This window comes from Chaetomium globosum, genomic scaffold, assembly GCF_000143365.1.
Source record: "Chaetomium globosum CBS 148.51 scaffold_4 genomic scaffold, whole genome shotgun sequence".
In the NCBI taxonomy this organism is placed as follows: domain Eukaryota; kingdom Fungi; phylum Ascomycota; class Sordariomycetes; order Sordariales; family Chaetomiaceae; genus Chaetomium; species Chaetomium globosum.
This window is the reverse complement of record NT_165979.1, coordinates 2,423,786-2,451,265: the sequence shown is the minus strand read 5'-3', so window position 1 is coordinate 2,451,265 and position 27,480 is coordinate 2,423,786. Positions and strand designations below refer to the sequence as shown.

General features: G+C 56.8%; 6 protein-coding genes across 6 annotated transcripts in view; 3 read left to right on the top strand and 3 right to left on the bottom strand.

The window, feature by feature from the left end:
* Positions 1 to 4,391: 4,391 nt before the first annotated feature.
* On the top strand, positions 4,392 to 8,150 carry CHGG_04522 (uncharacterized protein; the record flags this gene model as incomplete). The annotated part of the gene is made up of 4 exons (XM_001223735.1): positions 4,392 to 4,803; positions 4,894 to 4,948; positions 5,197 to 6,927; positions 6,995 to 8,150. The coding sequence occupies 4 exons, from the start codon at positions 4,392 to 4,394 to the stop codon at positions 8,148 to 8,150; spliced, it is 3,354 nt and encodes a 1,117-aa protein (XP_001223736.1).
* A 1,361-nt stretch (positions 8,151 to 9,511) lies between these two features.
* On the bottom strand, positions 9,512 to 11,832 carry CHGG_04521 (uncharacterized protein; the record flags this gene model as incomplete). The annotated part of the gene is made up of 2 exons (XM_001223734.1): positions 9,512 to 11,688; positions 11,760 to 11,832. 2 exons carry the CDS (start codon positions 11,830 to 11,832, stop codon positions 9,512 to 9,514), a joined length of 2,250 nt encoding a protein of 749 aa, XP_001223735.1.
* Positions 11,833 to 13,156: 1,324 nt separating this feature from the next.
* On the bottom strand, positions 13,157 to 13,801 carry CHGG_04520 (uncharacterized protein; the record flags this gene model as incomplete). Its single annotated transcript, XM_001223733.1, has 2 exons — positions 13,157 to 13,590; positions 13,672 to 13,801. The coding sequence occupies 2 exons, from the start codon at positions 13,799 to 13,801 to the stop codon at positions 13,157 to 13,159; spliced, it is 564 nt and encodes a 187-aa protein (XP_001223734.1).
* A 3,565-nt stretch (positions 13,802 to 17,366) lies between these two features.
* Positions 17,367 to 20,327, top strand: CHGG_04519 (uncharacterized protein; the record flags this gene model as incomplete). The annotated part of the gene is made up of 4 exons (XM_001223732.1): positions 17,367 to 17,515; positions 17,586 to 17,713; positions 17,768 to 18,127; positions 18,184 to 20,327. The coding sequence occupies 4 exons, from the start codon at positions 17,367 to 17,369 to the stop codon at positions 20,325 to 20,327; spliced, it is 2,781 nt and encodes a 926-aa protein (XP_001223733.1).
* Positions 20,328 to 21,314: 987 nt separating this feature from the next.
* CHGG_04518 (uncharacterized protein) lies at positions 21,315 to 23,884 on the bottom strand (the record flags this gene model as incomplete). The annotated part of the gene is made up of 4 exons (XM_001223731.1): positions 21,315 to 23,097; positions 23,230 to 23,328; positions 23,449 to 23,627; positions 23,705 to 23,884. The coding sequence occupies 4 exons, from the start codon at positions 23,882 to 23,884 to the stop codon at positions 21,315 to 21,317; spliced, it is 2,241 nt and encodes a 746-aa protein (XP_001223732.1).
* A 2,972-nt stretch (positions 23,885 to 26,856) lies between these two features.
* Positions 26,857 to 27,480, top strand: part of CHGG_04517 (uncharacterized protein) — a gene marked incomplete at both ends in the record, with an annotated part of 1,705 nt that continues 1,081 nt past the window's right edge. The window contains one exon of the mRNA XM_001223730.1: positions 26,857 to 27,084. Coding sequence (XP_001223731.1) covers positions 26,857 to 27,084 — 228 coding nt within the window. The remainder of the gene's footprint in view (positions 27,085 to 27,480) is intronic.

Sequence of the window (27,480 nt, the reverse complement as noted above, 5' to 3'; positions counted from 1 at the left end):
AGTCCCCTGCGGGATTTAGTGCTCGGCCAGGTTGGCTCGTTGACCAACTGCGGCGCCCGCCAGCGAGCCAGGCGAGCCAGGCGAAATGTGCCGTTGCATCCCGGCTCCTCTGGAATTCGTCGATATCCACAATATCAACTCGGACAGAGACGTGGCGATGTTGAATGAGCGCTGGCATTTCTTCGTTCTGGGCCCTTGCGAACCCGCCCACACCGGCGCCAGCCACACGGGAACGCCCGTCTTGCTAAAGGGTTTTAGCGCTACTACAGTGCAGCGGCTGGGATAGCAGGTTGGTTGTCAAGCTGAACCCACCCCGAATCCGAACCCGAGCCACGGATGTTGTGGAAACGGGTTCTTGTCGGTCTCGGCCCGCCGGTTGGCATCCGATTGCTCGCCTAGAGTGGGCTTCTTCGCATGAATATGTATGGACAATACAAGGAAGTCTTCCAATGCCGTTGATGATACAGGGTCTATCATGACAAGGTTAGAGGCCAGGCGCTCGCAGGCGCTCGGCCGATACTGTCCCGGACAAACGGACGACTTGCGGGAGTGTCCGCGAACTAAACGTCACTTCGCTGGCACCGTCCGGCCGGGAACACCGCTCCACGGCCCATTCGAAATGGAGCTGAAGCTCGTTCAGGGACGTTGATGAGTATGCGGGTCCTGAGAAGTCCGTTGTATTCCGGCGGAGCGCAGACACGTCCTACACTACGCTCCCCATGTCTTGGTTTCTCAGCGTCTCTTTGTTTTTTTTTTGCTGTCTTGCAACCCCAACCGTGGCGGCCAGTAATTTGTTCTTGGTTCCAGGCTGTCGGATCCAGATAGATGTTTCCAGCCGACCCCCTCTTTCTACAGCTCCGCTCAGCCGGCCCGCCATTGAAATAAGGGGATGCGCGATGTCAGTTCGTCCTCCACAAGTCGGAGCACTCTTACTTCGTCCACCTCGCAGCTGGGGATTCGGGGGCCAAGCATCTGCAGTCGTCGTTCCCAAGGCTCGCCCAACCCTCTTGAGGTGAGGAAGTCCCGACCTGGCTCTAGCCCCGCATCAACTCAACCAACAGCGAAAGAGATATCCAGACCCAATCCCCGGGTCGGTGCAGCGTTTCCCCAGCGACTCCCGGGCCGCAGGCTCCTTGGCCATCAGTTCACCTTCTAACGGCACCGCCGGATGCCATCCCCTCCCCCGTCCCCCCGCCAGGAGGTGCATTTCGGCCGCAGGTATGGCTGCGACTCTCCTGCATCTCTCGACATACTGGGGCTAGTGTAGAGCGGCTCGAGGGACCGGCACCAAAACCACCGGCTTTCCGTCTCCGGGTCGTCGGTCGCGATCATTCGCCCCTCACATTGTGGTACATTGCATACAGCCGTTTTGTGGATTTGCCAGATCAAAAGTCTTGTTGAATTGAAAATCTCCTGGCATGGCGTTCATGGCATCGACGGGTTTTCAGTTTCGCGGCTAAGCGGGGCGTCCGACGTCGAATTCGAGACGTCGTTCCACGGAACGAAAGCCCGGCTCCACCTTGCCCGACGCTAGCAGCGGGACGCACAGGCCATGCGTTGATCCTGAGACGCACATCATCCGACCTATTGCGGCATCGCCGGATGCTTTTTTCTCAACGGGCGAAATGCCAAAAATTCTTACACAATACTTGTAAATATGGACGAGACACACATGGGACACCCCTTTCCGCCGCCCCCATGTCGCAGATGTCACCATAACCGCCATGTTCAACATTGTGAGAAATATCTGCGTTGAGGTGACCAGATTCTGCACGAAACAGGGCATTTACGCCGGCGAAAGGCCGCACAGAGAGGCCTGCGAAGCGATGCAACCTACACCAATAAGAGATGCTTGCATCATGCCGGTTCCTGCTTCCCCGTCCCTTGTCCCTTCTGTTCCCAAACCCTCCTCTTATCAAAAGCGGTTAAGGCTTGATATGATGGCGTTCGTTGCATGGTCTGTCGGTCTGCAAAAGAGTATTTTTCCCCTTCCCATGTGCTGGTGCGTCTGGGAAAGCCCAGCATCACTGCTTTGGATTGCAAGATCTTCATGTGGGATTCGCGGCACTGCCCGCCCGCCTCCACCTTCGCTCGCCCCAGATTTGGCAGGTCGAAGAGATGTCGTGTTTGAGTGTGATGTCTCTCGAACATTTGTCGTACGAGACAACAAAACCCACGGTATCCCCGGAGACGACGACTTTGCATGCATGATCAATCTGGGCTGGACTTGCCCGTTCCAACGTAATTGGCGGTAACGTTACAAGCATTCACAAGACTTTGGATTCCTTCAGTGTTTCAATAATTCCGTTGATACTAACCCTCGCACGACAGCGAGTCTCGATTGTCATATCAAATCTCGCAGGGTGCCTCTCCACATCCCCGGCGAGAGAGCCTGGGGAAAGCGATTGGCGTGGGCCCTTCGGATATCACCAAGTTGGCTTATTATTTGCCTTCTCCCCTGCGCAGGAAAGTTGACAACGCCTCGGATTTCCAGGCGCCGAGGCAAGCATTGCGTTCCCTTCTTCGGCTCATTTCTTCCTTTAACCTCTGTCCCCTTCCTCGGAGCATCCCGAAAACGGGTGGATGGCGCGAAAGCGGTGGGGTATAAAGTTGGACTTGTCCGTACATTCGGTCAGAGCAGGTCGAACTGGAGGCGGGTGACAACTCGGGCAGCCATCTATGTCTAGTTGGATGCAACCGTTGAGGCATGCGATACGCAACGCTCGCTAGTCATTTGGAACACGTCATACTCGAATTTGTGCGTCGCGAACCGCGCCTCCCCTTCAGTGCATCGGACGTGCTCTCCACCCCAATGCCGAGTGGGACAGCCGGCACTCGCATGCCAGCGCGGACGGAGATTACGGATGGTGGATTACAAGGAGAGGAAAAGATGGATCCCAGCACATTGCGGAGGCGCATGGGCGGATGGCCGAGTGGAGAGGCCAGGCAACGATAGCGTCGACGGGGCAAAGATGGAGCTTTCCACAATACCCCGGACAGGCCCTGGGTTTCGGGCCCGAAATGAAAACTCTGTGGGAATGGACATGGAGGTGAGATGCCTTGGTGTCGGGTGTCGTCGAGGCGATTTGAGTCGGAGCAGTCCCGACAGGAGGGTCGGGAATCACTCGGGACCGGCTAGGAGATGAGTTATCGGCTACCTCCCGGCGTGAGTCAGTCAAGGCATGAGTCTCCCAAATGTTGCAGATGTTGCGGCGACGGGCTGCGCCGTCTTGTCCCGGGGCGAGCGGGGCCGGCCCTGATCGGGTTCGAGAAAAAAGCGGTTGGCTTTTCTCATTGCAAAAGAACAAACTTCCATTCGCACATCTCCAGGGATCCTGGGACGGAACCCACTATTCTCGGTTCGTCATCCGGGGACCCATTTTCCCGTTGGGGATGGGGCCGAAGCTTTGAAACAATGTCTCAGCCCCACGGCCACCCCCATTTTGTTCCGGCACGTTTTGGCGCATGTTTGTCAATGGAAACGGGCGTTTTCAAGCGCGGTTAAGCCGCCAGCATCGTTTTCATTGAGACATCGACAAAATCAGCCCCGGACGAGAACTTGCAGAACTGCTACTGGTATTACGTGAGGCGGGCGTTCTGTCTCGCTGGAATGGCGAGAAACAGTGGGCAGGGTTTGCTTCACCCGGATGATCCCGTTCTCTGCGTAATCGTGGTTGTCTTCAGGGTAGATCAGATCCAAATGGCGGGGGCGCTATTGTTTTCAGGAGCCGCCCACTCTCTGGCCAAAAAAAGCCGAACTCCAAGTGCAGTGCTGCCGAAACCTTCGACCAGAGGAACGAAAAGAAAGCCATTCGGAATCCCAAAGTCGGTTTTCTACTTGGCTCGGTTTCTTTTACTTGGTTTGTTTTCCTCGGTTCCCTTTATCTCTTCTTTCTCTTAATTTTATTATAGGTATTCTTTCCCTTTTCTTAATTCACTTTTCTCGCCTTTCGAGTTCGGCTTTTTTTGACCAGAGGGTGCCGCTCCAAGATTAGCGAGTTGCTTGACCCTAACCCGAACCCGCACAAATCTCGAGTCCAGGGCAAGACGAGGAGCGGATGTGGTTGACGCGAAAAAAACCGAGCGCACCCAGACGGAAACACCCGACGTCACCCATTTCCATGGTATTCACATCTCCGAAGTCTCACAGGTCCCGCTTCCATCCACCGCAGCGCAACAAGTACGATCGATAACAGCAGAACCGCTTCAGCGAGTGAACGCGCCCGTTTCCCACGACCAAACACATTACATCTAACACAGTCCCCCCACCTTCGGCCCCCCGAGACTGGCTACCTTGCTTGCCCTCCAAGTTACCGATCAATCAATCACGACTGTGCGAACCGAGCTGCACAGCCGACCCCTCGCGTCCCGGTGTTCAAGCAGGAACCTTTATGCAACCAGGGCTGATCGAAACTCCAAACCAGGACATCGTTGCAATACACACAAGTCTTACCTCGCCCACCACTGCTCAACATGGCCCCGGTCGCTCCCTCGCAGGCTCGTCAGATGCTCGCTCCCCGCTGCGCATCCGAAGCACCTTTTCGGATGCCCAGCGGTCTGGTGGAGCAGTGTCTGACCACGACCTCAAAGTTGACCACCTCAGCCAGTCCCTTGGCTGGTTGAGTGTCGCCGAGGTCAAGTCCACTACGGCAACCCCAGCCACTGTCGCCGGTCAACGCGTCTTTGACTACGAGAATGCGGCAGTCGCCTCATCATCCCGCGACAACTCCCGCACCGATCTAGGTTTTAAGGTTATCCATAGCTCGCAGTCTGCCGGCGTCCAGCTGACCGATTTCCCCAACGGTTCGTTTTGCTTTTGCCGCGGGCGCGTGTTCACCCACACCGTTCAGCTTTGAGACTGCTGCAGCGGGCCACTGACACGATCCGCTGCAGAGATTCTGACTCAGATCCTGTCCCACCTACACCCCGACTCGCACGGCGCCGTGGCGTTGGTCTCCAAGCGCTTCTACGCCCTTGTCACCACCCCCATATGCATGGCGAGCCGCTTTTCCTACGCTACTTTTGCGGGGCAAGACTCCGTGGCCCGGCCACACCAAGGCCGAGCAGCAGGCTAAAGAGCAGGCCGAGTCGTCGGACATCATTCGATCCCGAGGTTCGCCACTTCACAAAGGCTCACCGCCCTGGGCCTCCTGGGCGCAGCGAGTAACCTACTCCGCACGCGCCCTGCTGCCGGAGCGTGGTGCGGCGGCAAGCCCGGCAGACGTTTGGCTCGTCGGCTCGTTCCAGCCCAATCCAGGGAAGAAAGGCCACGGCCGTCCTGACCTACAACTCGAAGCTCCCGTGGATGATCAGCCATGTCCATGCGGACTTCACCGGCGGGAAGAAGGGCCCGAGGGTGATACACGGGACGCGCGATCTTGGTGTAGCCACCGTCAGCGATCCCACCACGGGTAGGATTGAGAAATGGGGTTTGGATGATCCTTTCGCTTTCCAGCAGCTTGACGAGGCCTTTCCAAACCTAGAGTTCTTTGGTATCGGTGAGGGACCGGCAGCTGTGCCCAACGTCATGGACGTGAGCCAGCCCTATGGCTTCGCCGGAGGCGAGGGCTTTCCCGGTGGCCGCGTGTACTACAAAGCGACTGGCCAGTTACGGGGACACTACATTGGCCACGACCACGGCATGACTGAGATGCCGCCCGAGATTCCGAAGATCCCAGCCTTGGTTGATGCGGTTAGCTGCGTCTGGATCGCCAAGTCGTCCAGTGTCACGTCGACAACCCAGTCCATGGTCGGTATCTTGGCCGGATCTACCCTCGGCGTTGTGACAAGTTATGCTCTGGGCCATGAGTCAACAGGCCCTCGATTCGGTGACGGGGATATGACGGCTCGTTGGGTGCTCAGCCCCGGCGTGCCCATCATTGACATTAAGGTTGATGAGCAGTATAGCCTGCGGCGGAAGGCCCTAGGCCGTGTCTGGGCTGTGGCATTGAATGCTCTCGGCGAGGTCTACTACCTCACCGAGCCACCAAGCCCTCCCTTTCTCAAGGGTAAGGCTGAGGGTGCGATCAAGGATGCTTGGCATGCTGGCCGAACCGCGCATTGGGAACTGATTGAGGCGACCCGGCGCACCGCAAAGCCTGATGAGTTCGACAAGAACGCGGTCATGGGCACTTACTCCCCAAGATCCTCTGCTCACGCGATGAACCTAAGCAGAGAACAGGTCGTTGCCGAGGCCAGGGAGATCGAGAAATACTTCAAGCACACTCCCGCTCACTTCAGAAAAGTGTGCCAGGGCTGGGACATGTTGCGTAAGCTTGAGGTCGACTTCGCTGCCGGCGGTGAGAATGGCGGCGGAGAATCCATTTTCGTCGTCACCTGCGGCAATGAAGAGGCCGAGCCCGCTTCTATCCGCAGATTTGTCAAGTGCAACGGCTCAAGGAAGTCCAGCCCGTCGGGGGCCTTGACCCCGGTTGCCCCGCCCTTGGCCCCTCGTCAGTCAATCTTCGGCGGTGAAGCCGTGGTTGAGGTATCCAAACCGACCCTTCAAGTTGACAGCAACACGAGCGGGATATCACCGCCGGCTTCTGGGTCGAGCACGCCTCGGCTTGGATTCATCTCAGGAAAGGTCGAGATTGAAGAATGGCGGACCAATGAGTTCGTGTTCAAGCACAACCATGCCGTAGAGATCACGGCGAGCGCAGTGGACACGTCCACTTTCGCGCTGATGACAGACTTCGAGGATCCTCTGCTGTCGGGGTTGTCGGGGGCGAACACGCCTGGCACTCCCACCTCGAAGCATGCAACTGGCGAGATCCCCGGACGTCGTGCACGCCTATTGGCGGTCGGAACCAACACCGGCTCCGTCGTCGTGTGGAACATGCGTGACACAACCTCACCTGTCGTGAGCCCCGTGAGGGTCATCCACACCGAGTCACCCGAGGTCACCGCCCTCGCAGTCTCCGCTCTGTACATTGTCCATGGGGGTAGTGACAGCCTCGTCCAGGCGTGGGACCCGCTTGCGTCCTCGCTCGAGCCTATCCGCACCCTCAATGCCAAATCATCGGGCCGCATCCCGCGGCACATCCTCCCACGCCAACCCGGCACTACAGCACGCTAACTACTTCGCTGTGCGGGCCATCGCCCTCGACCCGAACGCCACCATCCTCCGCGGCGTCCTCGCCTTCGGCACTTTCGTCCGCTTCTGGACCTACAGCTCCACGGCCCAGGGGTCCGGCCGGAAGCGCCGCCTCCGCCACTCGGACATCCACGGCCGCCTGGCCGGCCGCCGCAACAACGGCACCGTGTCCAGCTACATCGCTGCCGAGGAAGCCGAGCTGCGCCACGAACGCGAGCACCGCTCGCGCGAGGTCGACCGCCTCCGCAAGCGCTTCGGCGTCGGCCTTGCCGAGCTGACCGAGGAGGAGGCCCTGCAGTACGCCACCATGGTCTCGGAAGAGTCTTTCGCCGTCGACGAGATGCGGCGCAATACCAGCGCCAGCGATACCGCGGGCGAGACGGCCAGCTCGGTGGGGAGCAGCGCCGTCGATGGCGCGTTTGTTACGCCCGAACCGAGTGTGAGTAATGGTGGCGTGGGACCCAGCGGCGCTGTGGTCAATCTGCCAGTCCTCAGGGAGGAGGTGGCTGCTACAACGGCGGATGGGGAGAGTGGTGTTGGTGGGGGTGGTGACGACGATGACTATGAGGCGCAGATCCAGCGGGCTATTCGCCTGTCGCTTCTCGAGGGTGTTGGTGACATGCCCCCCTCACAACAGCAATCATCCCCGCCATCGCAATCCCCGTCGCAGTCATGGGGTGGCTCCGACGTCGCTACAACTTGGGGCGGGTATGAGGTCAAAGTCCAGGTGAAGAGTGCCAAGGGCAAAGGCAAGGGCAAGGGCAGGTCAGAGGGGGCGTCGCCTGATGCTGCTACGGGCGTGGGTGAATCTGGTCTGGGCGTGTCGGGGTATGCGGCCGGGGGATCGGAGGTCGCTTCCGCCCCTGACGTTGGTGTTGATGCGGATGATGACCTGGCGCTTGCGCTGCGGTTGAGTCTGGAGGAGGAGGAGGCCAGATTGCGGAGGGTGAAGGAGCAGGAGGAGGCGGGAGTGGTGGATGCGGATGTTGCCTGGGAGGGTGATGAGTACCCGCCGCTGGAGGTGAAAGGGAAGGGGAAGGGGAAGTGGGTTTGAGATTGGTTGGGGCTGAAGTGATGCGGTTGGCCGGAGTGGTCATGTGTGCTGTTGTGTGTTTCTGGAACCTTATTCTTTTCGTGTCCCGTGGATGGCGTGGCTGTCTACTCTGGGCTTGCACTTTGAGTGCTTTGATATTCGATGGTGGTTTGGCTAACTTAGCGAGTCGTTGTCTGTTTCATCGTGAAACTGATATATAACTTGATCCGTTTACCTGGGGATAGCATATCGCCTAGAAGATCCTGCTTTGCTTCCTATGACTCAAGAACGACCCAGTGATTCCTGAAGATATTCTTAGAAAGTATAGCCAACCAACTTGACCCTGTCTGTGCCCATGGTCAACCTGTTTTCCCTAACTTGATATTGGTTACCTACTGTGAGCCATCTCCCGCCAACACCCATCTTTGCGACATGAAACTATGTTTGGCTGAGGTTTGGGCTCTGTACATGCACGCTGGCCTAGGACTACGGTGACTTCCATGGCGCCTTCGCCGAATCTGTCTCGAAGCACCCGGTATACAAGGCCCCTCCGTCGCCCGCTGGCCACGACGGCTCATGTCGCGTTAACAAGGTGGTAAAAGACACACTGCAACACAACGAACCAAGGGGAAAAGGCGACAAAAACAGGTAAATGGCGGGAAAGTATAAATGGCACTCCGAAGACAAGCAGCCACAGATACAGCGTTACTTGACGGATGGTGAATCTGCAATCTCTTACTCGATAATCACCAAACACAATTCAGACCATACGGCCTGCCGCGATGTCGATGTTCCAAAGTCCAGCTTCACCTGAGGATATGCCTGAAGCCAGGTCCGCAAAAGCCTTGTGAGAAGCACAAGCAACGCATCACTATCTTAGAGAGGGGTGAGAGACAACGGCAACGACTGTCTAGCGCTACTAATATACGCACTGGCGATTCTTAATATCTACATTTTCACACTTGAGAGAAACCAGAGTAACTCTGAACAAGCAAACTTCGATTTTCTTCCCTCCTCAGAGGGTATATCTAACCATCTCCCGCGTAACGTTTCGGGTATCGCACACGCAAACCAGACAGTATCAGTGACTGCCTTCAACCTCCAGCCACCAAACAATGACAATTAAAAACGAAACTAGGGCGCTCAATCAAAAATAAAGCCGAACCGAACCGAACCAAACGTGCTTCTTTTGCTCGCTCATACAGACAGTTGGAGAGAGAGGGATACACACCACCAAGGCCAGAAGATACTCCTTTACGCCACCATGCCACGCCACACACAAACAAACTCCGTTGTAACCGAACCAAAAAAGACCGATGAACGGACGGGTGGACGGATGAAAGATGGAGGGATAGATGAATAGATGGATAGACGGGGCGCGATCAAACCAAGACGCCCACACCGAGGGCCACGCCAACACCCCACCCAACACCAAGCATCCACGGCCGCAAAGCCCCCACGCCATCCTCCTCCCCATCCCCACCCCCATCCACCGGACCCGTCGGCGTAGCCTGCGACCCGCCGGGTCCTGCACCAGGCGTGATGACGGTAGTCGGCCCAAACGGAAAGCGCAAGCTCAGCGTGCCGACCTCGACGCCGCTTGGCATGATGGTGACGTTCTCGCCACCGACGGCGGTCGTGGTGGTTCCCGTGCCGGGGCCGACGGTGTACGAGACGCCGTTGATGACCACGACGGAGGCGCCGACCTTGGTGATGGTGGCGCCGCCGACGAGCGCGTACTGCGTGTCCTGCGGCGACGACGCGTGCGCCCCGCCCAGCGTCACCGCCCCGCCCTGCGCCGTGATCCCGCCCCGCCCCAGCGTCAGCACGTCGTCGTCGACCGTGACGGTGGTGGTGGCGTCGGCGCCGTCGGGTCCGTCGGTGAGCGCGTAGGTGAGGGTCGTGCCGTGGATGACGAGCACCGAGCTGCCGATGGCGGTGATCAGGTCGCCGCCGGCGACGACGACTTCGGTGGGGGAGGGGAGCGTGGGCAGCGGGAGGGTTTGCGAGCCGCCGGCGATGGTGCTCGGGCCGACGGTGAAGGTCTTGCCCGAGACGGTGGCGGTGGTGGCGGTGGGGCCGAGGGTGAAGGAGGAGCCGCCGATGATGGCGATCGTGGAGGAGACGATGACGGGGACGTCCTCGATGTTGGTGCTGGTCGGCTCGGGCAGGTAGATGCCGCCCGTCGCCGAGGGGCGGTCGATGGTTGCGCCGCCGCCGACGACGCGGGTTGGGTCGATGGTGAAGGTCTGCCCGGCGATGATCACCACTTGGGTCGGCTGCATTGGGTTGTCGCGGATCGTGTTGCCGTTGATGACTACACCCGTGGGTTGCACGGCGACAGTGATCGGGGTCGGGGTCGGGCGGTGAGCCGAGTCGGAGATGGCTTGGGGATCGCCCGGTGAGTTGTAGCCGGCAGACGAGTTGTCGTCGTTAGGGGCCTGCGTGGGATTAGCGTGATGGTCGCGTGTTTTGGCGTCCTGGCTGACGCCGTAGTCGGGTTTGTCGATGGTCGAGAAGACGACGGCGGGATTCTTGTCCGTGGTGAGGAAGACGACCTGGGGGGTGACGCTGGTCTGCACACCGAACCCGTAGCTCTCTGTCGTCGTCGTTACTTCACACGTCAAGTACTGGGTCCCCACGCCGGTCGACGCGCAGACCGAGATGGTTAGCTTCGGCGGCGATATGGGGACGACGCAGGACGAGGTCGATTGCGGAACGGAGATAGGGGGGTACGGCTGCGAGTAATCTTCTGGGTTGCCGTACCAGGTGATGGTGGATGTGTAAACGACGGACCAGGTCGTTGGGGGACCCGTCATCTCAGAGGGCCGGCAGTAACTGACCGACCCCGAAGGGATGTAAGTGAATGTTTGATTCCCGGGCCGGGCCGAAGTCACAAAGGTTGTGGCGCCGGATGCCTGGGGCCCGTAACCGAGATCTATGGTTTCGGTTGTCCTGTGAGTGATGGTAAACGAGCTTGCTCGGGACGGCGGCTCGCCCGGAGGACCACCGCGCGGCGCTGTTGGCCTCGACTCGGCAGTGTCTACAGCCGGCGCAGCTGTTGTCACCGGGGCATAGTTGTAGTCGGCACTGCTGGTTGACTGCGGCCTCGGACCCCGCGTTGGCGGTAGCTTGGTTAGTGGGGGGCGCGTTTCCTCCGGTGGCGGTCCTCTGTTGGTCTCGGCTCCGGGCTCGATTGAACTCCTCGTCGGTTCCGCGGAGCGGACGGGGGCACGCGTATCTGTCGTCAAGCTGCCGCCCGCACCGATCGCCCCTGGGTCGACGTAATTGCCTCCGGTTGACGTCGCGACGCGCTGGTCTGCTTTAACCGATGCCTCTGCCTTGCCCGAGCTGATGGCCTGCGGCCTCAGCCCTGGCGTAGTTTCCTCCTCTTTCGCGCTGCTCCCGGTCGACCCCTCCGAGCCCGTGCCAACGATGGTTACCGTCGTTGACGGCCATGTCGAGGACTCCACGTCCGTTGGACTCGACGAGCCGGAACCAGGGACGCCAGCGGCGCCCTGGACTGAATCAACGGTCCCATCCCGACGTCGAAATTGACCTGTTATTGGCCGTTAGCTCTTACTTGAGATTCTAGGGGGGTTTGTTTTTCATGTTTTGGTGGATGCTGACCTCCGAGGACGCTGTCGAAACCAAGACCGGAGATCACTGCGATCGAGAGCAGCACTCTTCTGCCCCCGACCATGCTGTGCTGGCTCGGGGGAGGAACCCTTCTTGGTGCTTGCGCTGGGCCGGTGTGGCAGAATGAAGGTCCTGATACGGCCCTTTTCCACCTCGTCCAAGCATTTGATCCGTTCTGAGCCTGGGATTTGATCACCCAAGTTTCCTCACCATCGCGCCCAATGGTGGCATCATGGGACTTCGCTGTGGAATGCAGGAAAAACGCAGGAAGAAATGCTGGTTGTCGGCAGGGCGACCTGAGCAAGGGTGTCGGGAATTGGACGGGGGATCCCGTCGAAGATCTTGTCCAAGATCCGAGACAACAAGACAGGCAGCGGGCTGCTTGTCACCGCACATCAGAATAACTAATTAGTGCGCAAATCCCCTCGCAAACACCCCGTACGCGAGAATGGGGAACCTTTACAGGGCAATTTGCGCGAGGTGTTGAGCCTAATAGCGTGCTGTGGGACACTTTCATTTACCGTGTACCACAGTTACGTATTTGTACAGATTACAGATTACAGATTTCAGATTATGTTAGTTATGTGGGATGCCGGCCACGAGGTCAGCGGCGCCTGGGCGCCTGGGAGAGAGGGAGGGTGGCACGGTGGCTCTCGGAGGGAGAGAGAGATCCGGGGATGAAGGAATCGCGTTCGTTGCCAAGGGACAAGGGCCGATGAATGAACAAGGGGTCTGGATGAGGATCTCTCATGCGCAGGGATATCCCTGCCAAGAAGCAGTCTCTCCAAGGGGACGGGACTTGCGAGAATCCTCGATTTGCCCGCGACTGGGCCGGCATGACACGCCAGCTGCCGGCTGGTTGGCAAGGGGGTGGAGGGGCCAGAAAGCGGAGACTGTGAACAGGCCTCGGACCGTGGCCCGCGCCAGAATGGGTGGGTGAGCGTGGGTGGTCTCGGGGTGGCCTCTCTTTGCTTGAACGCGACTTGCCAGTTGGTGCCAACTATCCAGCTCTCACTCGGTCTCGAAAGCTTCTCGAAGAGGGTACACAGTAACTCCAAGAGCGCCGAGAACAAACGGGAACTTTTGGGGCTGGCGGCGTGGTTCGTATGCGAGTACCGTAAGCGGATGCGTGTCCAGGTCGCCGACTCGTTTATCAAGAGTCCAGCCTCCGGTTCGGTGTAACGGAAGGGTTGATAGAAGACTGCCGAGAACCACTGATGGAAAGGAGTCAAGTCTTCCGTTGTCTCCCGTTGTCTCCCGTTGAGTGGTTGTGGCTTGGCGGTCCTCGTGCGATTGTATCCTGTTCAGCCGTTGCCGTCGAAGGCATAGATAGTTAGGGCGATTCGAAGCCCCCCCATCCCCTTTCGCTCGTGTTTGTATCAAGTCAATTAACGATGGCCGCGTCTGACAGTTCGCTTGATTTTCGACATGCCCTCCATGCTTACTGTGGGTGCCAGCCCACAGGCACCAAACACACCCTCCTTCAAGCCTGTTCTCCGCAGCGTGCCAATCGCTTCTGCATGTGCCACAACTGATCGCCGCGAAGGCGCTCGCCTGGGCAACTTGTGGGGAGCTAGCGGGGCGCCATGGGCCCCTTCGGCAATTGGCGACCTGGCGGAAGGGGAGCTGGAGCTGCCGGCCAGTGGACAGGTGCAAATCGAAGTCGCATCCCGATCTGCCCATCTTGCCATCGTAAGGTGTGGGTTGGAATTGGTGGTCTTGGTGGCGTCAGCCTGCCAGGCCTGCTTTGTCGAGCTTGTTTCGAACTGACTGTTATGAACCGGGGTCCAGAAAGCAATGAGCGATACGGAAATCTCAACGGCTCACCCAGAATCCAGAGAAACATTCCTTAACTCAGACAGTCCGAGTGCCTGAAATGCTTGTTCACCAGTTGTTCACTGACACTTCTGGGATCCACTGCGCAGGGGATAGTCAATACCCCCAGGGCACTGTTCCTTGACCGAGCACTTTTCCAGTAGGCTAACTAGTCTCCCAACCAGCCGGCCAGCCAGCAGAGCAGTCATTGCTGGCATCGTGTTTGGTAAGCGTGGTAAGACAGCTGGGAACAACAGGGACAGTGCAAAGTGAGTTTTCGGCTGTCCAACACCGCTCCCGGACCAATGGTGGGACAGAAGAAGCGAGCAAGGGCAGCAGTCGCCTGCTTGCTTGGGTGCTTGGCACCCCATGGGCACAAGGTGTTACTTTTTTGCCTTACGTGACTTTTTTTTTTTATTTGATTTATTTTGCTCGGTTTTCTTTATGTTCTTTTCTTTTCTTGGTTTCTTTTAACGTTACTTTTGTCTCTTTTCTTGGGTCTTGTTACACTTTCGAGTTCGGCCTTTTTTTTTTTTTTTTCTTTATTTGGTTGCTAGAGCGAGCTTGGCTCTTGGGTCTGTCAACAACGGCCGATTAGGTACACGAGGAATTGAATGCGTCACTAGTGTACTTGTTTGAAACAAGAAGATAGACGTCTGACGCCAATGCTCGCCACCCCGAAGATCTTTCGCAAAGCGTTTCCTGCTTGTTATCAAGTCCCAAGGCATGTGCATGCTTCCAGAGCAAGCACGCAGGCTCGAGACAGGCCTTCCCGGATCGGGCAATGCGGTGTCTCGGTGACAGAAACAAGGGCATCTCAAAGGCGAGACAGACACCCTTGACACCCCGGCGGTTCTCTGTGAAAAACAAGTTGCCAGTTCAAAGTAATTAGGATGACAGAGGTTGTTGAAACAAACTGGTCAGCGCGAGCCGTGAACCAGTCGTAACATACAGGCTTGTCTGTATTCGTATATACCCGCCTGTCAACGCCAGCCCACCGTTTCCCAGTCGTCGACGGCTGCAACCAGATGCTGGGCCAGGAAAGTAGCAAACTCCCAGAGGTGTGGTGACGGGTTGGTCTGCGTGAACGGAACGGGAGAGCTCAACACGGCGAATGCTTGATTGGGTGTGTCGGCAAAATGGTTTGGCGCTGAATTTAGCCAGAGTGCCCTCACACTCTCAGTGGTGAAATATATTACCCTGCCGTGTCCGATGCATCCTTCATGCCTGTTCAGGACATTCCTCTTCTGATTCTCGCCGCCCGGATTGCCGCCCCCTTGGGACGAAGGATGGCTTCACCGCGGCCGATATTTGATCAATATATCTGCACCGCCCGTCGTCGATAGTGACCCGACGGCCATCAGAGTGCACTGGAGAAATTCCTCGACATCCCGCCATTGGTGCGGTAGCAACGAGGCGAAATGTTCTCGCCAGCTTCCTAGTCAGTCTTTGAACTTCGAACGAAGCTCGCAAGTGGTGCCGACAAAACAAGTCTTGGTGGCCCAGGACGGTAATGACCGATCGTCATAAGGCGGCGAAAAGCGCAACCAGAATGCTCAGATCCCGTTTTTTTTATGGCCAGTGGTCAGTGGCCAAGAACTTCCCCTCCCAGTTTCACCATCACCGAGAGCATTTCCCCGGCATTTGCGGTACCAAGCGGACGGCATGCCACTTCCAAGCGAGGTTCCCCGCAATATCGCTTTCCTGTGGGACTTCGGTCAGTGATGCCAACCAAGGCCAGAGCCCATTGATGCGGAATGCACAAGCAGTGGCCGGCCACGACATGATGAGCCATCAGCAGGACCCTGAGTTGTTGGTGACGCTGTCTGTTATTTCCAACGCCTGCGGGTCTTTGGTTGCGTTGCTTGTTGGTGGGAGAATCCACTGTGGCCTACCTGATCATGATGTTTTGAAACCACCCGACGGGAACACTCTGCTGCTCTCTCCGGGTATCGCTCGGGGCCGGTGGGCGGGTTCGCCGATGGTGGGCTGGCTCCTCGGCTGGGATTCCCTCGCAGCAAGGCGGAGGCACGGACTGGATGAGAGGATTTGCGCGTCATCAGACGAACCCTGGGCGTCCTGGTCGCAACGCCTCAACTCTAATCGGACATTTCGTCTGGTTTTTCAGCCAGTCTCAATCGGCGGAAAGCCAGCGCCGCAAGCCTAGTGTCGGGAATCTATCAGCCACCGGAGCTAGCCGCATCGATACGCCACGTGCGGGAGACGGCCGTCGATGTGGTGTTCGTGTGTCCCGAGCAAGATCCAGACTGGTCCACAGATGGTATTGGGGAGTGCATTGTGCGAAGGTCCTGTGTAGCGCTGAGATGCAGACTGTCCTGCGTCCGGGCTGCTGTGCTTTAGATGGCGTCGCGTTCACGCTTCCAGGTTTAGCTTCATTTGCCTAGCAATCTACAGACGGCTTCCCCAGGGCAAAGTGCCGAGAAGGGGCGGGACTTCGGACGGCGCGCCTCCAGGATGCTACCTCACGGTTTACTGCGGGGAGGAGAGTGTCAGGTTTCCTGAACTGTTTTGTGTTTGTGGCGGACGGAGAGACGGGCAATCTTGCTGATGGCTGAGAGAAAGAGCGGGAGAGAGAGGGGAGGCCCATCCATGCCAGCCGACCCAAGCATTTCAGTGGCTTTCCGCTTCTCTGGGCAACTGTTTAGCCAGCAACGCCAGCCCCTGTCATTGCCGATGGTGGCTCGCCCTCCCTCCCTGGCTCTCCCTGCTCTGCCTGGCTTCCCTGGTTCTCCCTTGCTTCTTCTTCCAGGTTGTTTGGGGGGGGGAAACTGGAAGGTGGTGGGGGGGTTTTGATGGATGGACAGCATGGCGCCTGTCCTCACTGCCCGCTTTCCAGGGGTTTTCGGTCTTGGGCAGTGGGGACAGTGCCCAGTGCTTATCGAAAAAGGGAAGCTCGACCAAGTCGAAACTTGCAGGCTCCGTGCTCCCCTGGCTTGAGGTGGCTCCTGCCGCCAAACGGTTTGCTGGCCTCGTGCCTTGTGCCTCGATCCCGCCCGACCCCCCGGGGCCTGGTCTGACAAAATTTCCAAAGTCACCGTTAGCGGCAAGTTCCTGAATTGAATCTCGACACATTGGGGGAATGGGGTCGGGGTGACTTTGTACACTAATTGAGCCTACCGGTACTCAATCAACCTTTTCGACGCCTGGCCCCCTTCGATCCCGTAGCCTGGTCCAGTCCACGGGTCCTCTACTGCTGCTCACGCCGATCTTTCCTGCTTGAGCGGCAACCCCCAGAATTCTCTGGGAAGGCGAGACATCTCATCCAATCTCATCCCAATCCATCCCAAAGGGTTCCGTTTTGATTTCCCGACTGGTATTTTCCGCCGTTGCATTCTTCGTCCCACGAGACGCTGCACCCGCATGCCCGGTCCCTCTCTCGCACCCATCCATCCCTTCCCATCCATCCTTTCCAGTCCTACCTCTCGTGTGCTGGAAGAAAGAAAGGACATTGTCGTTCTGATCGGTTCTAGTCGATCTCTGGCTCCCAATTACACACTACTACTACTACCTGGTACATACTCCTGCGAGGCGGCATGGAGTGAGAGAGCTGTGCTCGATCCGCGCAGTCCGACCTCCCATCTTTATTCACCGACCGCATCAACCAAGCTCCCCGTGACTTTCGGCGTGTCGGCTGCTAGTTTCCACCACCGTACGCTCTGCAGCCCATGGCACACCGACGCGGCCTCGCAAGCGTCCTAGGACCCCTCCTCTGGTGACAGAACGCCGTTGACTGCGCACAGTCCGGGCCCGGGTGCTGCAACCATGCGGTTACCCTACCTCGGGGCCGCTGTCGTTCGTGACGTTCTGCTGCTGCTGGTGCTCGCTGTGTCGCAATTCGGGGCTGCCGTCGTCGCCGCCTCGCCCGATCCACCAACTCCGAGTCCCCTCTGGATCCAACCATCCGGCGAGTGGTGCGTCATCCTGCTCCTTGTGTGCCCCAGCTTATGTTACGCCGCGCACATTCGCTGACTAGCCCGGCAGGTATGGAATCGACGGGACCTGGTCTAACTTTGCTTTCTACATCGGCTCCCCCGCCCAGGTCGTGTATCTCAGTGTCGCTACCGCGCTGTCAGAGATATGGGTGGTCTCCACCGGTGGCTGCGTTCCAGGTGAGTGCCATGTTCCCGGAGACGACTAGCGGCTGTGTTGACCAAAGGCAAAAGTTCAACTATGCATCGATGCTCGTGGTGGCGTCTTCGACATCTCGCAATCCGACACATGGCGTTCGTTGGGGGGTTGGCAGTTGGGCATGAACTATACGGGCATGGGAGGCAACGGGGACTACGGCCTGGAGACGCTCGCTTTCGTCAACAGAGTGACGCGCTTCACGAGTGCCATTGACGGCGCGCTGGTGGCGGCCATCAACGACACCGACTACTACCAGGGATACGTCGGCGTCGGCGTGACCCAGGGCAGGTTTGGGGCCAACCTCACCAATCCTTTCATTTCGCAATTAGCGCAAACCTACGGGACTATTCCGAGCCATGGCTACGGGTACACGGCGGGCGCCTACTACCGTAATGGTAAGTCACCCATTCATCACCCGCTGTGCGGATCGGATACGCTGACGATGATCCAGATGAGCCAAACGGTGGAACAGTGGCGTCCCTCACACTTGGGGGCTATGATACCCTAAGGTTTGAACCGCACAATACCAAATTCACCCTTGACCCAGTATCGCGGTTGCCCGTAGTGCGGCTCCGCGGGATAACAGCCGCGGTCCCCACGCTTGATGAAGCCCCAACCAAGAATTGGACATCGACGGCACGGCCGCTCGTCAAGATGGACGATTCCATCATCGCCACCATTGACTCGTCAACGCCATACCTGTGGCTCCCCACCGAGGTATGCGAGCGCTTTGCCGCGGCTTTGAACCTCAAGTGGAGGGAGGATTTGGGGGTCTATGTCTTCTCCGACGGCGCCCAGTACACGAATTATCAGTCCAGCACGTCGCTATCCTTCACCTTCTCCCTTTCCAGCTACCAGAATGCCGACAACTTTGGACAGCCTCTCAACACGCCAGGCGTTGTCAATATCACACTCCCGTCCGCCGCCTTTGCCCAGCTTCTACGGTATCCTTTCAAAAACATCATTCAGTGGGGTGATTCGAGCGTTCCATATTTCCCTCTCAAGAGGTCGACCAAGGAAGTGAACGACAACCGGTACATCATCGGACGCGCATTTCTGCAGGAGGCGTACATCATCACCTCTTACGACCGAGGGACTTACTCACTTCACCAGGCTCGATTTCCCAAGAACGCGACGAAGAACTACTTGCTCGAGGAGATCACTAGACCGGCAGATAGCGCCTATCCCAAGTACGAGAGCGAGCCTGAGCCCAGCCACGGATTGTCGACTGGCCAGATGGTCGGGATTGTGTTGGGTGCGTTCGTCGTTGGCAGCATTGCGGCGTTGCTGCTATGGTTCTGCCTAGTACGCAAACGGAAGGACAAGCAGAAGGAGGTGCCGGGACAAGAAGACGAACACAAGGATGGCCCCCAGATTATCGAGGAGGATGAAGAGGAGGAACCTGCGAGTCCGGTCAAGAGGATGTTTACAAAGATCATACGGAAGAAGCGATCAAGGAAGCCGGCAGTCCACGAAACGGATGGCCAGAGCATGCAACCAGTTGAGGTTGGCGCCGACGAGCAGCATCAGGTGTTCGAGATGCCGGTGCCGCCCGAGCCCGTCGAGCTGGATAGTCACGATGTCGGAGACGACGACACCGAGTTTGGCGCCGACAGCAGCCGAGCATTGAGCCAATATGAGATCACAAGGCGAAAACTCGACCGCCAGCTACAGGGGCCAGTGCCGACCTATACGCCGAATGCCACCTTTCCGACCGGACTCGGGCCCGAAAAATCAATGCAAGATACAAGTCCCGTCGCCCATTACAGACCGGTTGAGGAGCCCTCGCCAGCATCATCACCAACTTACGCCAACAGTAATTCGCTCCCTGGCACTCTTCCTTCCCCGATGACCCCACACGGCGACTGGACGAACCGCGGTTTCGATCTCCCATCGCCAATGACGGTCGCACCCCCAACGCACCTCCTCCTCCACACGCCTTTCACAGGGTCAGATCCTACCTACTCGCCCGTCTCCCCTCACTCTCCTCATTCACCACATTCGCCACATTCACCACACACATACGCTCCGTCATCCATTACCCGTGCTGGGTCCAGTGATTCCCCCACCTCCCCGACCGGATCCATGCAACTACCATCCCCAACATTTCAACGAACTCCCATCGACCCATCACGAGTGGTGTGCCTAGGTCCCTTGCCAGAAAACGTCCAGCTCCCGCGTCCTCAACAATCAATACCGCGAATAGTGACCCCGGCCCATCCCCCACAAGAGGCAGACGCCCAAGCTGGACCAGCTTATTCAGGCTCGCAGGATTTACCACTCCCGCAACCACTCGGGCACCACCGCTCTCACACACAAGGCTCGACTGACACTCTCGGGAGTAACTTTACCGTCGAGGAAGAGACCCGCTTCCGGACAGACGAACCCGCATTACCGAGACAGCCGAGTATGGTGCAGGACGAGCAACAGGGCCACCACCACGGCCACGAACGCGACCGCGACCAGGACCAGGACGTTCCTCGCACCCCGTGCAGCATGGAGCGCATTGACGGCGGCTCGGAGCTCATCCATGTGCCTCAAGTTGCCGATAAGCGGTATAGTTGGGAGGAGGACCGGGGCGGCAGTCTCAACTGAGCAGGCTCCTGGGTCGCCGCCCAATACTGCTCCTGCTCAGTATCCTCATTCCCTATGTTTGGTGGCATCCCGCATCGTATATATGCTTTGCAACCTTTGTTTTGGTTTTACCTGATTTTGGGATATCGTGCTATATACCACGACCACGGCCGGCGGCTTTCCTTTCTAGTTTTTGGATACAATGGGAGCGAGGCGTTCTGGGGTCTTTTTATTTTATTTTTACTTGGCCAGTTCAAAATGGAAAGGCCGGTTTGGAAGGGGATGTAAGCGGTCGTGTCTTTCTGGGGGCTGTTTTTGGTTGGCGGCGTTGGATCTTCCGACATAATCTTTCGGGGACGGCGTAAGAGATGAGCGGGGGGCATCCTGGTGGTCAGAGGTTGCGGCTCTATCTTGGACGGGGAAGGTATTGGGAGTTTCAAGGGATACTGGGATGGTATCAGTGCAGTCCGCTTGCTCTGACTCGGAGCTTGTCTAGAACAGAGATAGCAGCGGTAGAACAACAGACACAGTTGACTATACGCCCACTCACCTACCTCATGCCTTGACTTTTTCAGATCTCTACCCGGACGCCAACCCCCATCAATCCAAGTATGTTCCACCCCAACCCGGCCCTTTGTCGTTAGCTTAGTCCCGTAAACCTTCACGTATGGGAACTGATGATGACACAGGGCTGTTGTAGACATGCAATGCATGACATGCTATCTGCTACCTGCTACCTGTTAGCAGAGACAAGAGACGTGCACGTTGCTGCATGCACCTCAACTCCCACCTCGCAGGATCCAATGTGCAACATTAAACAAAGTAAAGCATAGAAGATCCATAGCCTCAATCTGCCTGACTATTTCCACCACCCTCTGTAACCCATATCTGACCATGCATCTCATCATCCGTGCCTTGCATGCAAAACATAACACCAAACTCCGTTCCCATGAGTGTAGCCGAAGAAAGAAAAGCATGGCAAGTCACGCCCACCACCCCCAGCCTCCTTCACCACGTTTCCTGCCACATGGTGACATTCCTTGGGTTGGAAAGCCACTTTTCGGCCGCCTCCTTGGTTTCGCACACCTTATCAATGACCAGCGCATCCAGCAAGGCGTTCCGCACCGAGACGGGCATGCGTCCATTGCTACCGCAAATCAGCACATACGGCCGCCTCCGCATCAGAGCGCCGACTTCGGCGGCGCGTGCCCGGATCAAATGCTGCACGTAGTTTTTGTGCGCATCGTACTGGTTAGGGTAGACGGTTTCCAGGGCAGCGGCGAGAGGGTAGGCGGGAGGCGGAATGACTGTGGTGACAGTGGCCTGGGGGTCGGGCTCGATGCCATCACGCGAGAAGGCCGGAAAGACCCTGAGGTTGGTATACAGTTTCCACTCGTCCGCAAAGTGGAAGTCGGCTGAACGGTTGCGAGAACCGAAGAAGAGAATGGTATCACCGACGTCAGCATAGTAGTCGCGCTCCTGGATGACAGCACGGATCGGGGCGACGCCGGTGCCGGTGGCGATTGCGATCAGAGGCCGTCTCGCTTCCACATCGCCCCGTACGAGGTGGGAGCTCGACGGCGCTAGGCGGACGGCCAACCGGGTGCCGACGGGGAGGTGTTTAAAGTAGCGAGAGCAAAGGCCCTGACGAGGCTTGCGGATGATGGTCTTGTACTCGACCAGGGCGACTAGAATTTCGATTTTAACGTGCCATCGCTCGTCGACCGCAGTAATGCTATCGCCTCCGTTGCAGACGCTGAACTCACGGCCACGGATAACTGGAAACATATCGAGGACCCTGTTGTATGGGATCTTGACGCCCGTGAAGTCCCGCAGCAGTTCGAGAATGGTCCGACGAGGGCGACACGTGTAGTCGTAGAATTCCTGTTCATTACCGGGCTCGACGAGCTCCAGGAGCCGTTCTCGCTCCCTTTCGTCATTGGTGAAATGGAGCAATCCTCTAATGAAGCTTCGCTTGGGAACCGCGGTAATGTCTAAGTTATGGGTCAAAAGGTGCCGCAGGGTAGTGACACGATCCTGTGAATACAGTCCGGAAGGAACGCCGTTGAGCTGGAGGGGAGCGTCTACCTCTGCTCCCCATCCCATTGGGAGGATTAACTCATCGACATTGTCCGGGTAATTCTTCGGCCAGACGGTAAGAGTGAGACTACCACTATAGTGGAGGATATCGGGGAACGCCCTCTCCCCTACGTCGATGTCGAAAGCAAGATGACGCACATCTTGCCAGTGATTGGACGGCGTGACTCGATTGTGGGACAACAACGTGCCCACGTACGTATCTGGGATGGGGAGCAAGTATTCCGGCGGGGAGGCAGGCAGATTGGCGGGCTGTCGCTCGAGAAGATATTTCTCCGGGTGGTCTTTGAGTCGATTGCTCTTGTCTATCGCATCGAACGCTCGTGGATCATTCCGCTCAAAGGCCCCGTCTCGGCGGATCGAGTCGGCCGGGAAGGCGAGATGCCGCCGTAACCAGTCTTCCCGTGCCTTTTCTGCCGTGGTCTGAGGGTTGTCGACGTGAGAGCGGTCCGCACTTTTGGTCTTCGAAGCGAGAAACAGAAGCTCATCTTTGGTCAACGATGGACCATCCACGCTGCCATGATGATCCGTGTCGCCCATAATGGAGACCAGCTCTACGGGGTATTTAGGCGGGAGCTGGACGTCGTCTGGGATGGGCTTGAGGGATTCTGGGAGGGGATAGTCGGCGAGCAGCGTCTTTTTTAACTCCTCGTACCACGGGAGATAGATGCTGTCAATGCTGACGGGAGGGAAACTCGTTAATATTTCGTGTACGCCAGTTCAAAGAACCGAAAGAATAATGGTCTTTTGAAGCTCCACCGGAGGCAAGTGGAAATAGCAAAGAAGGAAGGGGACCTATCGGGGAACGGTCTGGAGAGATGCTTACCCGTTATCGTGCCGCTCGTCTCCTTCCCCGGGCCTGAAGAATTCTGTTGCGCCCAGTTGCAGGAGCCTCGCTCGCAGCTTCCTTGCCGCCCAGTTGAATCTGTATTAGAGAATCCGTCAGTAACAGTATCAAAAAAAAAAAAAAAAGCCGTGTCCTAGAACAACCGCATCACTACCACGTAGCGTATCAATTCGCCACGCAGCAGTAAGGGGTGCGTACTTAGGATATGAACTATCCCCGAGCCCGAATATGGCAAACCGCAACGATCGGAGGCAGTTGGTATTGTTGAGTTTCTCTCGCCTGAGGTTTTTCCAGAACTTGAGTGTGTTCTTTGGCATGTCACCTTGCCCGGTAGTTGACGTGACAAACACGACCAGCGAAGAGCGAAGGAGATCTGCCTGTTTGTGGCGTGTTTTCTTTTGTTAGACCGATGTTTGTGGAGAAGAGATTGCATGGTTTTGGAGAGGTGACGCACCAACTTGAAGTTATCCATCTCGTCTACCGTCGTCTGAAAATGTAGCCGTTGGGCTGTCTTGCCCAGCTCGCCTGCAATGTCCTCGGAGGCTCCAGTTTCGCTCCCATACAGCACGGCCATGCTCCTGCCCTCAACTACGGCGGGTTGCACCACCCGACCGGATCCGCCAATATCGCCCATGTTTGTTTCTTTGTTTACACCACGAAGTCCGCGGGCGAAGAACTCTCCCGTTGATCTCCCCCAGCCTCCTCGGTCACCCAAACACACCTCTTCGTTGCGGACTAGAAATACCTAGGTATGGGGGCCCACGATGTCTCCACCGCATGAAACTGGGGGTGGTAAAAAGTTGAGAATCACGCAATGATTGATCTCTTAGAAGGCCCCAGTCAGTCCGTGGTGGTGTAGCGAGAATGGGTATGCATGAGCGGTTGATTCTAATAGAGGCCTCAGGCAGAGTCGTCATCAGATCCAAGTGGCAACAACGTTGGAAATAGACCTTGCTAGATATGTTTATGGACGACTGAAATTTACGTCGAATCGCCGGTGTATCTCCGCCAGTTTTTCGATAGCCGAGCCCGATCATCAACTGGTAGGCTAGAATCTTGCGAGCACGAGAGCTGGGTGGGTTTTGGTCGTTATCAGATCGACTGTGGGGCATCAAACCGAGATCGGCTGCCAGCGTCTGCCGTGTTAGTCACCGCCACCAGAGGCCCAACAATGATCCACACAGGCATCTCGCTCGTCATCAACCGGAAGAGTGGTGATTCGGTGCCTCTAGGCACCTTTCCAACTGACACAATAAAATATGAAAATTACAGGTGGCCACCGATTATGATGGTCTCGTTTTGCAAGTCGATCCCATGCGTTGTCCCCGATGGCTAAGAATGAATTTGAGTACACATCTTCTGAGCAAAAAAAGCCGAGCTCGAAAGAGGAGCAAGATGGAAATCAAAAGACAAAAAAAAACCCCGAATAAAAGAAACGGAGTCAAAAACAGTACCTATAGACTTTAGGCTTCCGGATTGCTTTCTTTTCGTTGCTCCAGTGACTGACGCTTGGAGTTTGGTTTTTTTGGCCGGAGAGTGGTATGTACACCCGTGGTAGATGCCACGCCAACCTGCCCATCACATGCTCCACAAGCGATGCGGGTTTCATTCTGGGCCTGCATGGCAATTGTGGCGACTCACGCGGAGGGGGCATCCGGGTCCATTCATCGACAATAATCGATAAGGTTGGAGGGCAGATCTCATATTCCGTGCCCTGACATCGGTGCTTTGCGACGGTTTTATCTGCATGTGATGTTGAAGAGCCAAAGTTGTCACCTCAATCTCTAAAATTGCATCTGCACAGCAACTATGTATATACATGCCGTCAAGAATTTATCGAGTGTTCGGCAGCCATGGAAGCCTGGCTTGCCTGGGTACCTAGGTAACAGAAGAGCTTCTCTCGTCTGGAAATAGTCTGGAAAGATGCCGGTTCCCCCACCGCCCATGAGTGTCGTGGAGGTATGTATATGATCAACGGACTCGGGACGAAAAGGTCAATGCTTAATGATGGTGACGTATAACTGCCTTGCTCATTTACGTAGCTATGATGTTGTTCGTTCTTCATTCAATCTGTGTGGCCATATTATGATCTCGTTGATGTTGCCTCCGGTCTGAACTGTCAAGAGCCACCTGGGGCTGCCAAGTTTGGTTTGTTGTCGAGGCTTGAGCTCCGGACCCATTGAACAGGGATTTGACCCCGAATATGCCACTACACCTCCACCGGGGTCACAAACCAAACAGACAGGGGGTTTTGGCAAGGGGACGAGCAGGCCAAGTTAACTGTTCTTCTAGGATTTTCTATTGGATGACGACACCTGACGAGCGTCGCTGGGTTCGGTGGGTGCACCCATATGGTCGCTCTTCTAGCATTTTCTATGGGATGTGACATGTCTAGGGCGCACCTGAAAGCCCTTGTCCGCTCCCCCGGTCTGTTTGGTTTGTAACCCCGGTGGAGGTGTAGCCCCAGATCCAGACCTGGGCTGTGATGTCGTGGCTGTCTCAGAGCTCTGTACCTCCACTCCCCCGGACCTCAGGTTCTTGTGTGCATGCAAGAATATTGAACAAAAATGTTGAAGATCGTACGATCGCTTCGCAGCCTGACCGGGTGTCGATGTTTTCCGCTGCTCCTCCCCGAGTCACCGAGCGTCTAGGTACCTTAGGTATTTGATCTGTCGGCTTGTTCGCCATATGAATCATGTTCTGCAGTGACTGCCCGCCTACCTGGCTGGTTTCCGAGCACGTGCAATAGAACCTAAATAAAGTACGAATCACAAGAAGATGCTTGCCTATTTCGGCAATCGAGAAATTGTCCTCACCGTTCAGTAGCCCTGGGCCACACCAAGAGCGCAAATTGAGAAATCTCGATTCAAGAGCATAAGCTTTTCCTCTTTCCTCAAACATACCAATTCTACAAACCATCCACCTCCGGCATTCTGCACGAGGCAAGCCCGACTTTACGCAAACCTTAAAACCCTCCACACATCGACCAACCACCCACCTCAACCACCCGAGCCCGGAGCCACCTCAGAATCGCTCAGCATCTCGGAGTTGACTCATATTCCTCAAGGTAAGTGCTGGGAACCCTCTGCACAGGAAGCGCCACATTGAAACTCTGGAATTCTCCGAAGTCTGTGGAGTTGCAGAAGCGCAGACTGACTTGCCTTGCTCAATGAACAGCGAAAGCCTGCACTGCCCCTACCCCACCTGACCCGGCACCTTACCAGGCCAAGCAAGGTAGGTACGTACCCTGGCCTGCCGCCTTCCCTCTCGCTTAATTCCCCGAACGCCTGGCAAAAATATTTGTTTCTGGCTGTGCCGCTCTCACATCTTTTCCCTTTCTCTCTTCACGTTAAATCACTAAGGATCGATCAAAAGTTTCCCAACCCTTCGACCATTCCCCGTCAACCTTTCTAGGGCACGTAGCTACCCTTCAAGACTCCCCCCACACCCAGAGTCCAGTCACTCTCGTCAGTTCATTTCGGCCCCTCGTTTTTACTAGGCGCCGCCACCCACACACGACGAGCCAATACACCCGTCATTCGACACACAACTTGTGGTCCGACCCCATCGACAAGCTTATCAAACTCGATATCGCTATCAACGACCATGTCTACCGTCGTGGAGAAAGTTTCTGACGCAGCCTCTGCTGCCGTCAATGAAGTTACGAACACTCTGGCCAATACCTCTATCGCTGGCAAGACCGCCGAGGACAACTCGGCCAACAACGATGCTGTCCTTGCCAGCGCTGCCGAAGGTGCGCCGCTTGTACATCGGAAACCTGGCTTATGCGACAACGGAGGGGGAGTTGAAAGACTTCTTCAAGGGTTACCTTGTGTAAGTTACCATCTTCTCGCATTTTCTCATCGGCCACGCGTCGACACCTTCACCGCTGGTTGCCTCGAGTGCCCGCCATACCGCCTTTCACCTCCACGCCTGCACTTGCCGGACCTGAGATGGCCGATGACCGATGGCCGATGGCTGCTTGTGGCGTCGCGTCTCCCTCCTCATCTACATGGATGTGACTTCCTTGGAACAACCACTGTCTTGGTTGATACCTCGACATTATCAGCACTGCTTTATGACTCATTGCCCCCCTCCCTTGTACTCCTGCTAACCATGCGTCGGTTCTTGTCGCAGTGAGTCTGTTTCTATCCCGAAGAACCCTCGGACCGACCGCCCTGTCGGTTACGCCTTCGTTGATCTGTCGACCTCCAGCGAGGCCGAGCGCGC